At 44.3% G+C, this 15,141-nt stretch overlaps 2 protein-coding genes across 3 annotated transcripts in view; one reads left to right on the forward strand and one right to left on the reverse strand.

Annotated features, from left to right (window-relative positions):
• Nucleotides 1-9,819, forward strand: part of LOC139408905 (rab GTPase-activating protein 1) — a 131,205-nt gene extending 121,386 nt beyond the window's left edge. For both annotated transcript variants that reach the window (XM_071153348.1, XM_071153349.1), the window contains 3 exons: nucleotides 2,306-2,377; nucleotides 7,192-7,389; nucleotides 7,584-9,819. In XM_071153348.1, the coding sequence (XP_071009449.1) occupies nucleotides 2,306-2,377; nucleotides 7,192-7,389; nucleotides 7,584-7,706 (393 nt within the window). In that variant the 3' untranslated portion in view covers nucleotides 7,707-9,819. The remainder of the gene's footprint in view (nucleotides 1-2,305; nucleotides 2,378-7,191; nucleotides 7,390-7,583) is intronic.
• A 2,762-nt stretch (nucleotides 9,820-12,581) lies between these two features.
• Nucleotides 12,582-15,141, reverse strand: part of LOC139408906 (spermatid perinuclear RNA-binding protein-like) — a 148,460-nt gene continuing 145,900 nt past the window's right edge. Inside the window, exon 18 of the mRNA XM_071153356.1 lies at nucleotides 12,582-12,781. Within this exon, the coding sequence (XP_071009457.1) occupies nucleotides 12,726-12,781 (56 nt within the window). The 3' untranslated portion in view covers nucleotides 12,582-12,725. The remainder of the gene's footprint in view (nucleotides 12,782-15,141) is intronic.

Consider the following 15,141-nt stretch of genomic DNA (forward strand, 5'->3'; position numbering starts at 1 on the left):
ATCTAGACGCTCTGATTGAAAAGATTTGGTGGACCGAGACTGAGTTGAGCAGTCCCCTTCTGTTATCCACTTATCCACAGTTTATTTTGTAATCAGTAAAACCAATTATATACAGTGGCAAGAAAAAATATGTGATCCCTTTGGAATTAATTGGATTTATGCATAAATTAGTCACAGAATTTGATCTGATCTTCATCATAGTCCGAATACCTATAAAAACCTTGAATTGCTGATACTATTTAAGGAAAATGTTTATACATGTTAAATGTTTATGCTTAGCTCACATAATATATAATTTAAAAGTATGTAAGGTGTATGGAATAGAATACATGTGGCAAAAACTAATATAGACATTAATAAATGCATTTCTATAGCTTCCAAAATAGGTTTTACAATGATGGGGGAGTGCCAAGATGGCTGCACGGTGGCTCTAGTCAACACAGTCCTCTAGTTGATATATAAATCGTTGAGTAAAGCTCGTCCTATCCATATGTTTAATTCCTCAACACAAACTTCAGTTGACATAGCCAAAGCTAGATTACACAACACTGTGTTCTGTAAAATGTAAAAGGTACTGAGGGCCAACAGAAATAGTCTCACTATTTTAAAAACAGATGTAGCTACCTTTTGACAGGAATCTAAAAATATAGGAAACAGAAAATGACAGAAAATGATCAAATTGATGGTAGCAGCTCCGCTGGCTGCGATATGCCAGTTGAAAGCAGCTCTTCGGATCAGAAAGCAGAAAAACGGTGAGGAGATGTGGTTCTTTAAAAATAGTTTCTCTCTGGTCCCCATTGCGGTGCTGAGGCTGTTTTAATAGGCCTCCTAACAGTGTGATGTATGGTAGAGTGTGATAATAGGTTCCTGTGAACTGATCTGGGACCAGCAGCAGGCTGGAGATCACACACATCAGGAATAGCAGGCTGACAGACTGAGACAGACAGGTGTGTTGAGGAAAAGCTCGTTCCAAGGATCAGGCAGAGCTAATTTTCCAGTTTTTAAATGTTTATTCAAGCAATTGCAATGAATTTAACTCTCCAGATATACCGGGGAGGAACTTGATTATTTACAAGTCACACAGTCTTTTATATACTTATTCTTCACAAAGAGCTGTTTACCTCTCGTAGGGGGAGGTACGCTTACAAAAGAGATGAGGTAATTGGCTCCACTGTCTTAGAATAGTACAAACAACAACAGCTCTCACAGCCGATGATAGAGGAGTGATAAGATCTTTAAAGCCTGAACAGAGAGAACTACATTTTCCCCTGGCTAGGTTTTTAGTGCCCTACTCATAAAGAGCCAGTAATATATCACTTGTCCGTGCGGTATGTAAAGAGGGCACTGGACAGCTGTGGTATTATTCAACTTAAGCATTTTGCACAGAATTAGACTGTAACAAAACAATTTTGCTCTAGCAGGTTGGGAACAAGTAGAGTAAGGGGAAGATGTGCAGGCTTTTGTTCTAGCCCAGTACTAACACACCTGATTCCATAATCAAAGCCCTTCATACGTTGCATTGGGTGTGTTTGTACTGAGCTGGACCAAAGCCTGAAAATCCCTAGTTGGCAGGGTTGTTAGCTAGACTGTCTGGCGGAGGCAAGGGTCTTGCCTTAATGATCTAAACCATTTATAACCTGCCCACAACAAAGCCTTAATAATCCCAGAGCTGAAAACCCTTCCCTCCAAATAACCACTAAACTATAAGTGACTGAGACACCGTGTCTCTGTCTCTTCTCTCTGATTGCAATCATTAATAACACATTGTTTGTTAATTACAGTAGCTTATGCATGGTAATGAATTTCTGTTTTTAGTGTTGCCTAATCGCTCTGGCAACCTATTTTAACCATATTCGTGGCGATGAATCAGGCCTTCTCTAAATTAAGATGTGTGTGGTGTTGCCGCGGTGACAGGGAGGGCGGAGTGGGATAGATGGGATTTCTTGGGTGAAAGGGGGGTGATCAAATTGATAAAATGTTCCAGTTAGGATGGTTAATTTCCCATCGATCTCCCTGTGTCCACCTCCCTGCGGTCAGGTGGGTGCATGGGGTGGGTTGTATTCATAAGGGTACACCGTAGCCAGACATTTTCCAACGGACAAAGAGTGTTTCTTATTTGACAAGTTCAGGCAGTCCCTCCCTGTTTCAGTCAGTTTTCTTCCGTGTGGTGCCTAACGAATACTCCCCTGGTGCAGAGTAGGGCCGGCCGGATGGATGGTTAGGTAATCCTCTAATGACAGGAGTTGTGTTGATTCGCCCTGTGTTCTAACCTCTTGACCTTTGACCTCTATGTTGACCCCTTTAGATCTGCTCCCAGCTCAGTGAGCGTCTGGAGAAACAGCAGGCAGCCAACAAGGGAGAGCTGGAGAAGATCCGGGTGAGACCATGTCACAGGACATCACACCATCACATGACAGACTGCTCAATCACGTGACATACCGCTGTTTTCAAATGTGCATGCTTTCTTTGTGTGGCTGTGCGAGTGAGTGTTGTACTCATTTTTTATTTATTGTCCTTCCGCTTAGCAAGTTAATATTAGCTGCTAAGTTTATTTTTGTCTGTATGTATATAGGTTAGTCTCATTGAGATAAAATGTATTTTACAAGAGAGACCAAGTATGACAGCCCCCGCACCTCTCCGAAACCTGTATATGTATATACAGTACCAGTCAAAAGTTTAGACACACCTACTCATTCTAGGGTTTTTCTTTATTTTTACTATTTTCTACATTATAGAATAATAGTGAAGACATCAAAACTATGAAATAACACATGGAATCATGTAGTAACCAAAAAAGGGTTAAACAAATGAAGATAGATTTTAGATTCTTCAAAGTAGCCACCCTTTGCCTTGATGACAGCTTTGCACACTCTTGGTACTTTGTCAACCAGCTTCACCTGGAAGGCTTTTTTTGTGTTATTACATACAGCTGGAAATAACTTTTGTATATCAGAGCGACGGTAACTCACCAGCATTATGACCAGGAATACGACTTTCCCAAATTGGATCCTTTGTTCGGACCCCCCAGGGCAATTGAACTTATCCCAGAGGCTGCTCCGAAATGCCGCCGGCTGAGAAGAGGTATTCGGAGTGGACTTCTAGTCCGACTCAGGAGGCGTGCACACCATCCACCACTTCCGAGTATATTACTTGCTAATATTCAGTCTCTGGACAATAAAGTAGAAGTGCTCAGGACGAGGATCTCCTTCGGGAGACATCAGGGACTGTAACATACTCTGTTTCACGGAATCATGGCTCTCTCCGGACATACTGTCTCCGTCCATATAGCCAGCTGGGTTCTCAGTACATCACGCAGACAGGAATAAAGAACTCCCGGGAAGAAGAACGGCGGTGGTGTATGTTTCATGATTAAATACTCATGGTGTGGTTGTGATAATGTAAATAAACTCAAGTTCTTTTGTTCACCCGACCTAGAATACCTCACAATCAAATGCCGATCATATTACCTCCCAAGAGAATTATCTTTGGTTGTAGTCACAGTTGTGTAGAGTCGTGGCCAAAAGTTTTGAGAATGACACAGATATGAATACATTTCCACAAAGTTTGCTGCTTCAATGTCTTTAGATATTTTTTTCATAAGTGTCAAAGGCTTTTATTGACAATTACATGAAGTTGATGCGTACCATTATTTATGGCTGTGTTCTTAGGGAAAATTGTGAGTGAGCCCACTCCCTTGGCTGAGAAGCAACCCCACACATGAATGGTCTCAGGATGCTTTACTGTTGGCATGACACAGGACTGATGGTAGTGCTCACCTTGTCTTCTCCGGACAAGCTTTTTTCCAGATGCCCCAAACAATCGGAAAGGGGATATATAAGAGAAAATGACTTTACCCCAGTCCTCAGCAGTCCAATGCCTGTACCTTTTGCAGAATATCAGTCTGTCCCTGATGTTTTTCCTGGAGAGAAGTGGCTTTTTGCTGCCCTTCTTGACACCAGGCCATCCTCAAAAAGTCTTTGCCTCACTATGCGTGCAGATGCACTCACACCTGCCTGCTGACATTCCTGAGCAAGCTCTGTACTGGTGGTGCCCAGATCCTGCTGCTGAATCAACTTTAGGAGACGGTCCTGGCGCTTGCTGGACTTTCTTGGGCGCCCTGAAGCCGCCTTCACAACAATTGAACCGCTCTCCTTGAAGTTTTTGATGATCGGATAAATGGTTGATTTAGATGCAATCTTACTGGCAGCAATATCCTTGCCTGTGAAGCCCTTTTTGTGCAAAGCAATGATGACGGCACGTGTTTGCTTGCAGGAAACCATAGTTGACAGAGGAAGAACAATGATTCCAAGCACCACCCTCCTTTTGAAGCTTCCAGTCTGTTATTTGAACTCAATCAGCATGACAGAGTTATCTCCAGCCGTGTCCTCGTCAACACTCACACCTGTGTTAACGAGAGAATCACTGACATGATGTCAGCTGGTCCTTTTGTGGCAGGGCTGAAATGCAGTGGAAATGTTTGTTGGGGATTCAGTTCATTTGCATGGCAAAGAGGGACTTTGCAATTCATCTGATCACTCTTCATAACATTCTGGAGTATATGCAAATTGCCATCATACAAACTGAGGCAGCAGACTTTGTGAAAAATAATATTTGTGTCATTCTCAAAACTTTTGGCCACGACTGTGTATTCCTCCTCAAGCCGATACCACAACGGCCCTCAAAGAGCTACACTGGACTTTGTGCAAACTGGAAACCACACATCCTGAGGCCGCATTTATTGTAGCTGGGGATTTAAACAAAGCTAATCTGAGGAAAACGTTACCAAAGTTCGATCAACACATTGACTGTAGTACTCGCGCTGCAAAAAACACTCGATCACTGCTACTCCCCCTTCCGGCATGCCTACAAGGACCTCCCCCGACCTCCCATCAGCAAATCAGATCACAACTCAATTTTGCTCCTCCCTTCCTATAGGCAGAAATTCAAACAGGAATTACCTGTGCTAAGGCCTATTCAACGCCTGTCTGACCAATCGGAATCAAGATTGTTTTGATCACCCGGACGGGGATATGTTCCGGGTAGCCTCGGAGAATAACATTGATGTATACACGGACACAGTGACTCAGTTCACCAGGAAGTATATAGGGGATGTTGTTCCCACTGTGACTATTAAAACCTACCCAAACCAGAAACCGTTGATAGACAGCATCATTCGTGCAAAAATTAAAGTGCGAACCACCACATTTAACCATAGCAAGGTGACTGGGAATATGGTTGAAAACAAACAGTTTAGTTAGGCAATCAAACAGGCAAAATGTTGGGTACAGAGACAAAGTGGAGTCGCAAGTCAGCGGCTCAGACACGAGACGTATGTGGCAGAGTCTACAGACAGTCACGGACTACAAAAAGAAAACTAGCCACATCACGAATACTGAAGTCTTGCTTCCGGACAAGCTAAACACCTTTTTCATCCGCTTTGAGCATAACACAGTGTCACCGACACGGCCCGCTCCCAAGGACTGTGGGCTCTCGTTCTCCGTGGCCGACGTAAGTAAGACATTTAAACGTGTTAACCCTCGCAAGGCTGCCGACCCAGACGGCATCCCTAGCTGCGTCCTCAGAGCATGCGCAGACCATCTGGCTAACTTTTAACAAGGCACACCTGTTAATTGAAATGCATTCCAGGTGGATACCTCATGAAGCTAGTTGAGAGAATGCCAAGAGTGTGCAAAGCTGTCATCAAGGCTCCCGAGTGGCGCAGGAGCCTAAGAAACTGCTTCTCAGTGCGAGAGGCGTCACTATAGACACCCTTGTTTTGAATCCAGGCTGTATCACAACCGGCTGTGATTGGGGTCCCATAGGGCCACACACAATTGGCCCAGCGTCGTCCAGGTTTGGCCGGTGTAGGCCGTCATTGTAAATAATAATTTATTCCTAACTGACTTGCATAGTTAAATAAAGGTTCAATAAAAATGTAATTAAAAATAAAAGGCTACTTTGAAGAATTTCAAATATGTTTTGATTTGTTTTAACACTTTTTTAAAACAATTTTAATACATGATTCCACGTGTTATTTCACAGTCTTAATGTCTTCACTATTATTCTACAATGTAGAAAATAGTAAAAGTAAAGACAAACCCTTGAATGAGTAGGTTTGTCCCAACTTTTGACTGGTACTGTATATGCGTGTATTTCAGAGGGACTGGGTTAAAAGCGGAAGTTGAATTTTGGACCTTGTGTTCAATTGACCAATAAAGTGATCTTAATGTATCATGGAATGTAAAATGTATACTATCCTATGTATACTATACTATGCATGATTATAGCCTAATATTCAAACCTCTGCCATCTTATATGATAATTAGGATATTAGGACATAGAATCAATTTCTATTCCCTTTTGATAACACAGACAGAATAGCCCACTTCTCTGTCTCCCTGTACCTTAGGACTCTGGATTGGGATATTGGATGATCATGGAGTTGGTATACAGCTTCTCATTTCCGGACTCGGCGAGGTGATGGGGGTGAGGTGGAGGATGAGAGGGCTCTTGAAACTGCGGAGGACTATATCTCCCGTAAAGGAGAGACCCTCAGCCTGCCACCTCTTATCACCCTGCTTACCGTCCTCACGGCCACATTGCTCACTGCTATTGCAGCTGCCTGTACTTACTCAGACAACACACCACACACTGGGGGAAAATGACAGGAGGGAGATACCTGTGTGAGCTAGCTGGAAAGTGAGGAAGCCCCAGCGATGTCGTTTTGTAAACTGTGCCTGCTCTTAGATGCTCCGATTTCCGTGGTGAATCGTTGTGGTACAACATGTGACCTGGTTTAACCTGTGTCTGGGTCTCTCTCACTCCAGTTGACGGTAAAAGGCTTGGAGAAGTGCAGTATCTTGTTGAACAGAGAGGTTTGTCTGAAGGGATAGGCTTAGAGGTCTACTGGAGTAAGCTGTGCCTGCCTGGTATAACTGGTGTCCTGGTCTCTCCCCTGTACAGGCGAAGGTAAAAGGCTGGGAGAAGTGCAGTATCTTGTTGAACAGAGAGGTTTGTCTGAAGGGATAGGTTTAGAGGTCTACTGGTGTAAGCTGTGCCTGCCTGGTATAACTGGTGTCCTGGTCTCTCCCCTGTACAGGTGAAGGTAAAAGGCTGGGAGAAGTGACTTGCCTCTGTGGTGTAGCCATGTTTTAACCCGTGACCCCGCTCTATGCGGTCTCTCCCCTACAGCTGAAAGTCGAAGGCTGTGAAAAGTGCTCCATCCTGTTCAGCAAGGAGGGTCGTCTGAAAGCAGCGAGAAAGCTGAAGGAGGGCAGTGAGGAGGAGACGGACGAGGAGAAGGAGGCTCTGAAGAACCAGCTCCGAGAGATGGAGCTGGAACTGGCCCAGACCAAACTACAGCTGGTGGAGGCAGAGTGCAAGATACAGGTACTAGGCTCACTTGTTGTCATCCGCACTGTAGCTACCCACATAGACTAAACTCAGCTGAGATCCTCGATCAGTTCATTTAAATCCTAACAGTTCACGATTTCATTACTGAAGGGAGTTTGAGGCAATACACGTTTTCATTCATGCCGCTCCAGCCCATTGAATAACCTCTTCCCGGTACGTTTTCTTCTCAGGACTTGGAGCACACCCTGGGTCTGGCTCTCAACGAGGTCCAGGCTGCTAAGAAGACCTGGTTCAACAGAACCTTAACCTCCATCAAGACTGCGACGGGAGCACAGGGCAAGGAGACCACCTAACTTGAGACACTCCTCCTCGACCATAGACTGTCTCCTTCTCCCCGCCCTGCTCCCAAACCTCCCCCTCCCGGCCTCCCCCCTCCTTCTCCTAGTCAGAGGTACCACCCACTCACTGGACTGGAGCAAACCAAACCTCACCGTGACACGAGGGGGGTTTTAAAAAAAGGACTAAGCTCAAAAGGTACCACTGCCCCAAACGAAACAACGTACTTAATTAAAAAAGAAAGGAGAGGTTTCAACGTTAGTCTTTATACTACTGATATTTAACAGGTAAGGAAGGAGCTTTCTAGAGAGCTACCTGAACTGTCCTTCCAGTCCAGACCTGGGAAATACAATCTATTTTACTGTCCTCTCTAGACTGCTTGCACAAACAACTCCAACTGTAATCTAAGTACTACGAGTGCTAACCGACAGCCTCTTCCTTTTTTCTCGTTTCCGTTCTACCTTTCTTTTCTATGTGTGTATGATTATGAGCACGCTCATGTATAGACGTGTGTCTGTGAAGACTGAGCACACCAGAGTGTATGTATGCGTGTGTTAGTGTGTGTGTGTGTGAACATTTAGCCGAATGTGTGTGTGTGCATGTTTGTGTGTGCATGTTTGTGGGACTGACGATGGTTCTGAGTGTGTGGCGGTGAACCTGTGACGGTCGGAGTGCGAGTTTAGTGTATGAAAAGGGGGTGCTGTATAGTGTGCGGAGGTTGGCGCTATATGAGGAGGAAGAGGATCTTATTGACGAAGCCTTGATGCGAAGGGTTAAGGTGAACATAATGTACAGCATAACAGTAGATATATTAGCAACAGCCTGGGGTCTGTCCGGCCGGTGGTGCAGTAGCAGACGGAGGCCACTAGTGGGCGATGTCCTGGTGGTCCTGACGCAGTCCTCACAATGCGCTTTCTGGGCCGGGACAGGCTGGGCTCAAAGCATGGGAGCTCTGAGGCTGGAGCTGCAGATATAGAGATGTGGGTGTGGCCCTTCCTTGGCTCAGATCCCACCCCACACACTCTTTCCATCCACGGCTGTGTCTGGAATGGCACGTTGGACGCGGCTCATCACTCCTCCACTCTTGAGACCAGCTGCTCCTCTGGGGTTCCTAGATGACCCCTCATGACCTCATCGGTCGAGGTTGTGTTTTATGCCGTGTTATTTTAGCTCCATGCCACGCCCCCCCCAGACCTAGTCAGTGACCCCACTCTCCCAACATAGACGTTATCACACACAGACGTTATAGGCACATACCTATGCACACTCTGACTCCACTCTCCCAATGTAGACATAGACATATACACACATCACAGCCAGCCACCTACCTACCTACCTACACTTCTGAAAGGGAGAGAAATGGCGATATGGCACACGCATGTCATCTGGTCGTCAGTCACAGGCTGTGTGCTTATGTGTGCACTCTTATGTGGGAGACAGAGACATAACTGTTGGGGCTCATCAAAGTTCAGAGGTCGTTGGAGGTCAAGCTGGCATTCTCCCTAAAGGAGTCTGGGGCACGTTGCGGGATGTCGTGAACAGAGCTGACATGATTCCTTGTTTTACATGTTTGCTCTACATAATATATTTCTATCTGAACGCTCCCTGGTTAGAGCTCTGTGTCCATATTGGGGAAGGTCCTACTCTCTACTGACAGTCTGTGTGTGGGTTTGTGGTGGGAGGAGCGGTCTTTGCACCTTAATATTCATATTTATAACGTATGGAATCCGGCTAAGCTTGCTTAAGTCTGTGTTGATGTCAGTGGAAGAAGTAAGGCCTGTGCAATGTGCTGAGAACAGAGGCTGCTCCGTAAGGCACTGGGTTGTACATAAAAAGCATTCTGATGATGAGTTTTTGTCTATTCTTTTGTATTTCTACTCTCCGCTGTAAACTGTAAACTAATTAATAATGTTGCCTAAAATAATTAAGGACTGTGATACAGATTAATGATGATCATAATGTATGTTTTTTGCTCAAAGCTTCCTTTGCTTTAAATGTCAGGCAAAACTTCTGCCTCATCCATAACATGCCAAAATGTACCTTCTTTCATCCAACATTACTGAACGTGTGGAACATTGTACTAGTGTAGGTTGCATTACTCTGCATTTCAATATAAAGCTATGAACACAGGCCTATTTGTTGTTTGTTTCATTTTTATGCTCGTCCGAATGTATGGATGGATCATACACTTTTTATAGCCCTGACTATTTCTCATCTTCTCCCTGCATGTTGGCTGAATATAATTCAAGTCATTATAGGGTCTCTATTCTGCTCCATGATCAATAGAATGAGTATCAGATTCCCGTTGCCATGTTACCTCTGGACATAACGAAGCAGAGAGATCTGATGTCTCACTTGTCTGTCTGCCTGTGACAACTCCTGGGGCAGGGTCCCAAATGGCACCCTATTCCCTATACAGTTCACTGTTTTTGACCTGGTCAAAAGTAGTGCCCTATAAAGGGAATAGGGTGCCATTTGGGATGCAGACCCTACTATCCTGCTCTACTGAAAATACCTTGAAACCCTTTTAATACATCCAGGTCTCTCTCTTGCGCTCTTTTCAGAAGGATCCTTCTCCCTCGCTCTTCTTTATATAGTTAAATAAAGGTTAAATAAAAACATTTAAAATATCCCTCTCTCTCGCGCCCTCCGTCCCTCTCTCTCTCTCCCTCCGTCTCTCTCTCTCTCCCTCCCTCCATCTCTCTCTCTCTCCATCCCTCTCTCTCTCTCTGGTGATTAATAAGGGCCATTGCTCAGGGGCCCAGTGGCTCTTCATCCTTCCATCCTACCCCTTTTTATTCCGCTTGGGAGAAAAGACCGTGAAGGGACTATAGCAGGGTTGTCAGCCCCATTTAGCATTCAGTCTTCAACGAGGTCCGGAGAGCTGCACTGGAAATTTGTCAAATTTCCTCGCTGTCAAAATGTTGCAAAAAAATTGTCCATCCATAGCTCTTGGAATTTTCCGGTGCTCCCTGACTGTCTAGCTTTCATTTCTGTGATCATTAGCAGCTGGACACAGTCAAAAAACTTTAGGAATGTATGTCCATTATCATTTCTACACAGTTTCGATTTGGTTTTAGTCTTTTTTAAAGTATATAGAGTTTTTTTTTGTTCTTCTCAAATCACAGCAGGCCGGATTGGACCCCCTAGTGGGCCATATGTTTGACACCTCTGGACTAGAGCGATAGACAGGTACCATGGTAACCAGGTAGGAGTACCCCCTCTGTAATGATATTGTGCAGTGATGGGGTTTCTTTCTCTCTCTGTGATTTAACTGCACAGGTGTGGTGACAGTGGAGTTTGGGAGGAGGGTGAAAAGAATGTGTCCCTCTGCCTGCCTGTTTACCCACAAATGCCTTTTCAGAGGCTCTCGTCGTCTCATGTACTGAACAGCCGAATAATATTACAAAGCACACTGTGTCAAACGGATTTTATATTTCTCTGTCAAATTAAACAAAACATTCTCAACCTTAATATAAAATAATCTCTTGAGAAAATCTTTGTTTTGGGGGGAGGGAATCTCAAGACAATTGTAATATGAAAAGCTCCCGCTATTTTTATGTTGTTCTGCATAATTGGGTTCTGTTGTTCTAAAAACAGTCTCCGTTGTCAGTCAACTCATAACCCTGACGCCCTAACAAGCTGCCTAACTGCTAGGCAGTGCTGGCAGTAGAAACCCCCTAATTGCAGTTTCTTTTTCTAGTCCCAGAAGACATTTGATTGTTTTCTTTGTGTTATTTTGTCTTCAGCAATGAAGGCGCTATTTTTAAACATGCAACATTACAGCCAGTTGTCCCTGATTTTAAATCTCCAGCGTGTATGGATTGTGACAGCTTTTTTTATTTTTTATATATCATTTAAGTGTTTATAACTTTGGGGCCCCCATAAAATTATCACCCGGGCTGAGGTGTCTGCTTGCGGTGAGGCGTGGGAAATCTGTTACCCGCAGGGAGTAACGAGTGTCAGCATTATGCAATCAAACAGACCCCCCCCTTCCCCCCAATCCCTACTTACCTTACAAAAAGATATTAGCCCGGCAGCAGAGTGCAGAGCATGGGCGGAATGTTTATGGGGTTAAGTTGCAGGCAGGCACTGAGGCAGCATCGCTCTGTGATTTTGTGAGTCAAGAGGGACCAGATCGCCCAGATGGGTTCGCACAGGTTTGGCCTCAGAGTGAACCCCCCTCCCCACTCTCCCTTCATTGCAGACCCTTCCAACCCCTTCTCCACTCCACTGACACAGGGAGAGGTGTCATTGCCCAGTCGGTCGTCTCCAGAATCTAAAATAGGAGCATCCTGGGCCCAGTCGTTGGAGCTGCTGTGTGTGTGTGCGCGCTGCTACCGAGACCCTCCCACTAATCCTGATTACTTTCCCAGATGGAGAGACGGTGTCTCTATTAAACAACTTGGCTCTGGTCTCCCACAGTACATCCATACTGGCATTATAGGTATTTTGATGGTCTCCTGCCTCCCCAGTGCAGCAGCTAACAAACTTATTTCAACATGGACAGCACACCTGCTTGATTAATCGTGCCTGGTTCAATGGAACTAATAAAATAGTCAGAGTACAAACACCTGCATATCTGGCACTCTAAAGCAAACACGAAACGTATTTGAAAGATTTCAAGTAGTATTTGAACCCAGTTCATGTAATCGTTTACAGTCTCCGTTAATGTTGAATATGGGAGATATTAGAGATGTCATCCAATACAGTTGACTCAATCAGCAGCTGTTTGGCTCCATTACCCCCTAGTTTATTATTCAACCTTTAAATTGGTCCCCACTATCATACTCTGAGAAATGTTGTTATAATGAAATCCCCTGGTAGCATGAGAAGCAGTGTGCGGCGTTTGTCTTTTAATTGAAGATGTTTTGCTAAACTACCCCTGAGCTTCTAGACACTGAGTGTACAAAACATTAGGAGCACCTTAATATTGAGTTGCAGCCCCTTTTGCCCTCAGAACAGCCTCAATTTGTCGGGGCATGGACTCTGCAAGGTGTCGAAAGCGTTCCACAGGGATGCTTCCCTCATCTGTGTCAAGTTGGCTGGATGTGCTTTGGGTGGTGGACCATTCTTGAAACACCATAGGAAACTGTTGAGCGTGGAAAAACATAGCAGCTTTGCAGTTGACACACACAAACCAATGCGCACGGCACGGACTACCATACCCCGTTCCAATGGTCTCAAGCCTTTAAAATCCTTCCTTTAACCCGTCTCCTCCCCTTCATCTACACTGATTTGAAGTGGATTTAACAAGTGACATCAACAAAGGATCATAGGTTTCACCTACCTGGCAGTTTGTCATGGAAAGAGCAGATGTTCGCAATGTGTACAAAACATTACCTTTTCTTCAGTCCCCACTGTTATTACTTGTATCTAACTAACCCTGAGACAAGATTCAATCTCTGCTTCTGATTTTAAAAAGACCAGCTAGCCCCCTTTTCTACTCAGCCTTTCATACACTCTTATAATATACTTTTCAGTCCCCACTATCATGACTTCCATCAGATTAGCTGTAAAATAATACGTCTCTGCTTCCGAGGGAAAAGAGAGAAGGATATTAAAATACACCACACAGCAAATAGTCTGCGTTTACTTCATGGTAATAGAAAAGGAGATTGACACTTTAAAGAAGATTCAGTACTTTTTTTTTATTATTATTTTGTCAAGCATAAATTATGGCAAATACAGTGACAAAGTACATATCACCATGGTGATTTTTGCGACTAATAATTTAATACCACAGCTAGAAAACATCTACTGCCGTCATTTCGAATGAAGCGCCGCTCGCTCCGAGGTTTGTGCACAATCGTCACTTTGCATTAGACCACCTTGTTGATAGTGACTTTATAACTCAAATGGATCATTTATTTGATGCCACGTGATCAAACAAAGTGCGAGAGGCACACAACTCCCGACAAGCTAGGCTGCTTTCTATGGAGTTACTTTTGTGCCAATAAAATGCTAAACCTTTACTTGATTTTAAATGGCACAGATATAACTCCGTAGTCAAAATAATTCAACTTAAGTGGAAGATTCTATTTACAGAAAGATGAGGGGAGGAGTCCGTCACTCAGAAGACGCCAAGCTCAAAGAACTTTAGAAATAAAAATGTAAACACAAACCAGGCAGGAAGTGCCCAAATGACTCATACACAAGTAGTTTAAAAAAAGATTTATAGATGTATACATGTTTATCATATATATTTGTTTATATGTGTCTCTACAAAAATGCAAGTACTGTAGCTCTGCTATGGTTATACATTCTACTCAACAACAACGGTGTACATTCAGAACCAAAAAGCTTTGATCGACAGTCAGGATATTGGACAACACTGATGGGCTGAGATCCTCGAGAGCGAGCTTGTAAGTGATAGTCTGTCACAAGTGGAAAGCCCATCTCCCATACTGTGACCGACTTAACCTAGAACTATGCGCTGCAGCTACCTAGAGCGCAGACAGGCGACGAAAACGTTCAGTTCAGCAATAAAATCCGGCAAACCTCGCTCTCGCCGGGCGTAACCAGATCCGACTCCTGTTTCAGAGCTGCTGCAGGCTCGCAAATTGAATTCCCGGTTTTCTAAATTGTTCATAGGGCTCTAGTCGATCCGTATCATACAAGTTCAGCACTGTAGCGCGATTCAAATGTGAAGGTCATTTCCAATTGAGGCGGCATATGCAGCGGTGCATGCAGTCGCCACGAACATGGGAGCGTTCCCTTTAAATGTCAATCGCGCCACAGCGCTGAACTTCAGCGATAGGGATTTAATCGAGTCCCCAGTCTCACACACCGGTCCCCTTCTCTCTCTCAGTAAAACATTAAGAACTGTAGAAGACTTCCACATATATATATTTAAAAAAAAAGTAAACTCAAAATAACTATATACACAGCTACAGCCCATTGTTAAGCACCAACGTACATGGTTATGGGGGGGGGGGTGGAGAGGGGTGGAAGTCATTCCTCTGTAACAAATGGCTCCGTTCCTGTAGTATATCTTCAATAACAGCTTGTGGCTTGCACTAAATACAATCGTTGAGCTGGGGTGGTAGAGCCCCGTAGGAACCCCCGTCTTTTTATTATTGTACTGTGGGTGTGCGTGACAACGATGATGAGGATGGGTGTTTTGAGGTGGGCTGGAAATAACTCCGGCGTGTGTGTGTTTCCGGTGGGTCCTGAGTAGGATGCGGTGGAATATGGTCAATGTGGTTTTGTGCTTGTTGTGTCCCATTTTCCTATGTCAAGGAGGAGGACCTATCAGGGACAGTTCAGGGGAAGTCGGTAGGGACAAGGTTATATTTTGCAATCCGTCACACAAATCAAACCATGTATAATTCAAAAGAACACAATCATTGTTCATCGACAACAAGCCACTTAACCATTTTCCTTAGTGTCCTAACTCAAAGGCATCGTCATTATTGCAATATATTTCAATCCATTTATATATTCTGCCTG

This window comes from Oncorhynchus clarkii, chromosome 5, assembly GCF_045791955.1.
Source record: "Oncorhynchus clarkii lewisi isolate Uvic-CL-2024 chromosome 5, UVic_Ocla_1.0, whole genome shotgun sequence".
Classification (NCBI taxonomy): Eukaryota; Metazoa; Chordata; class Actinopteri; order Salmoniformes; family Salmonidae; genus Oncorhynchus; species Oncorhynchus clarkii.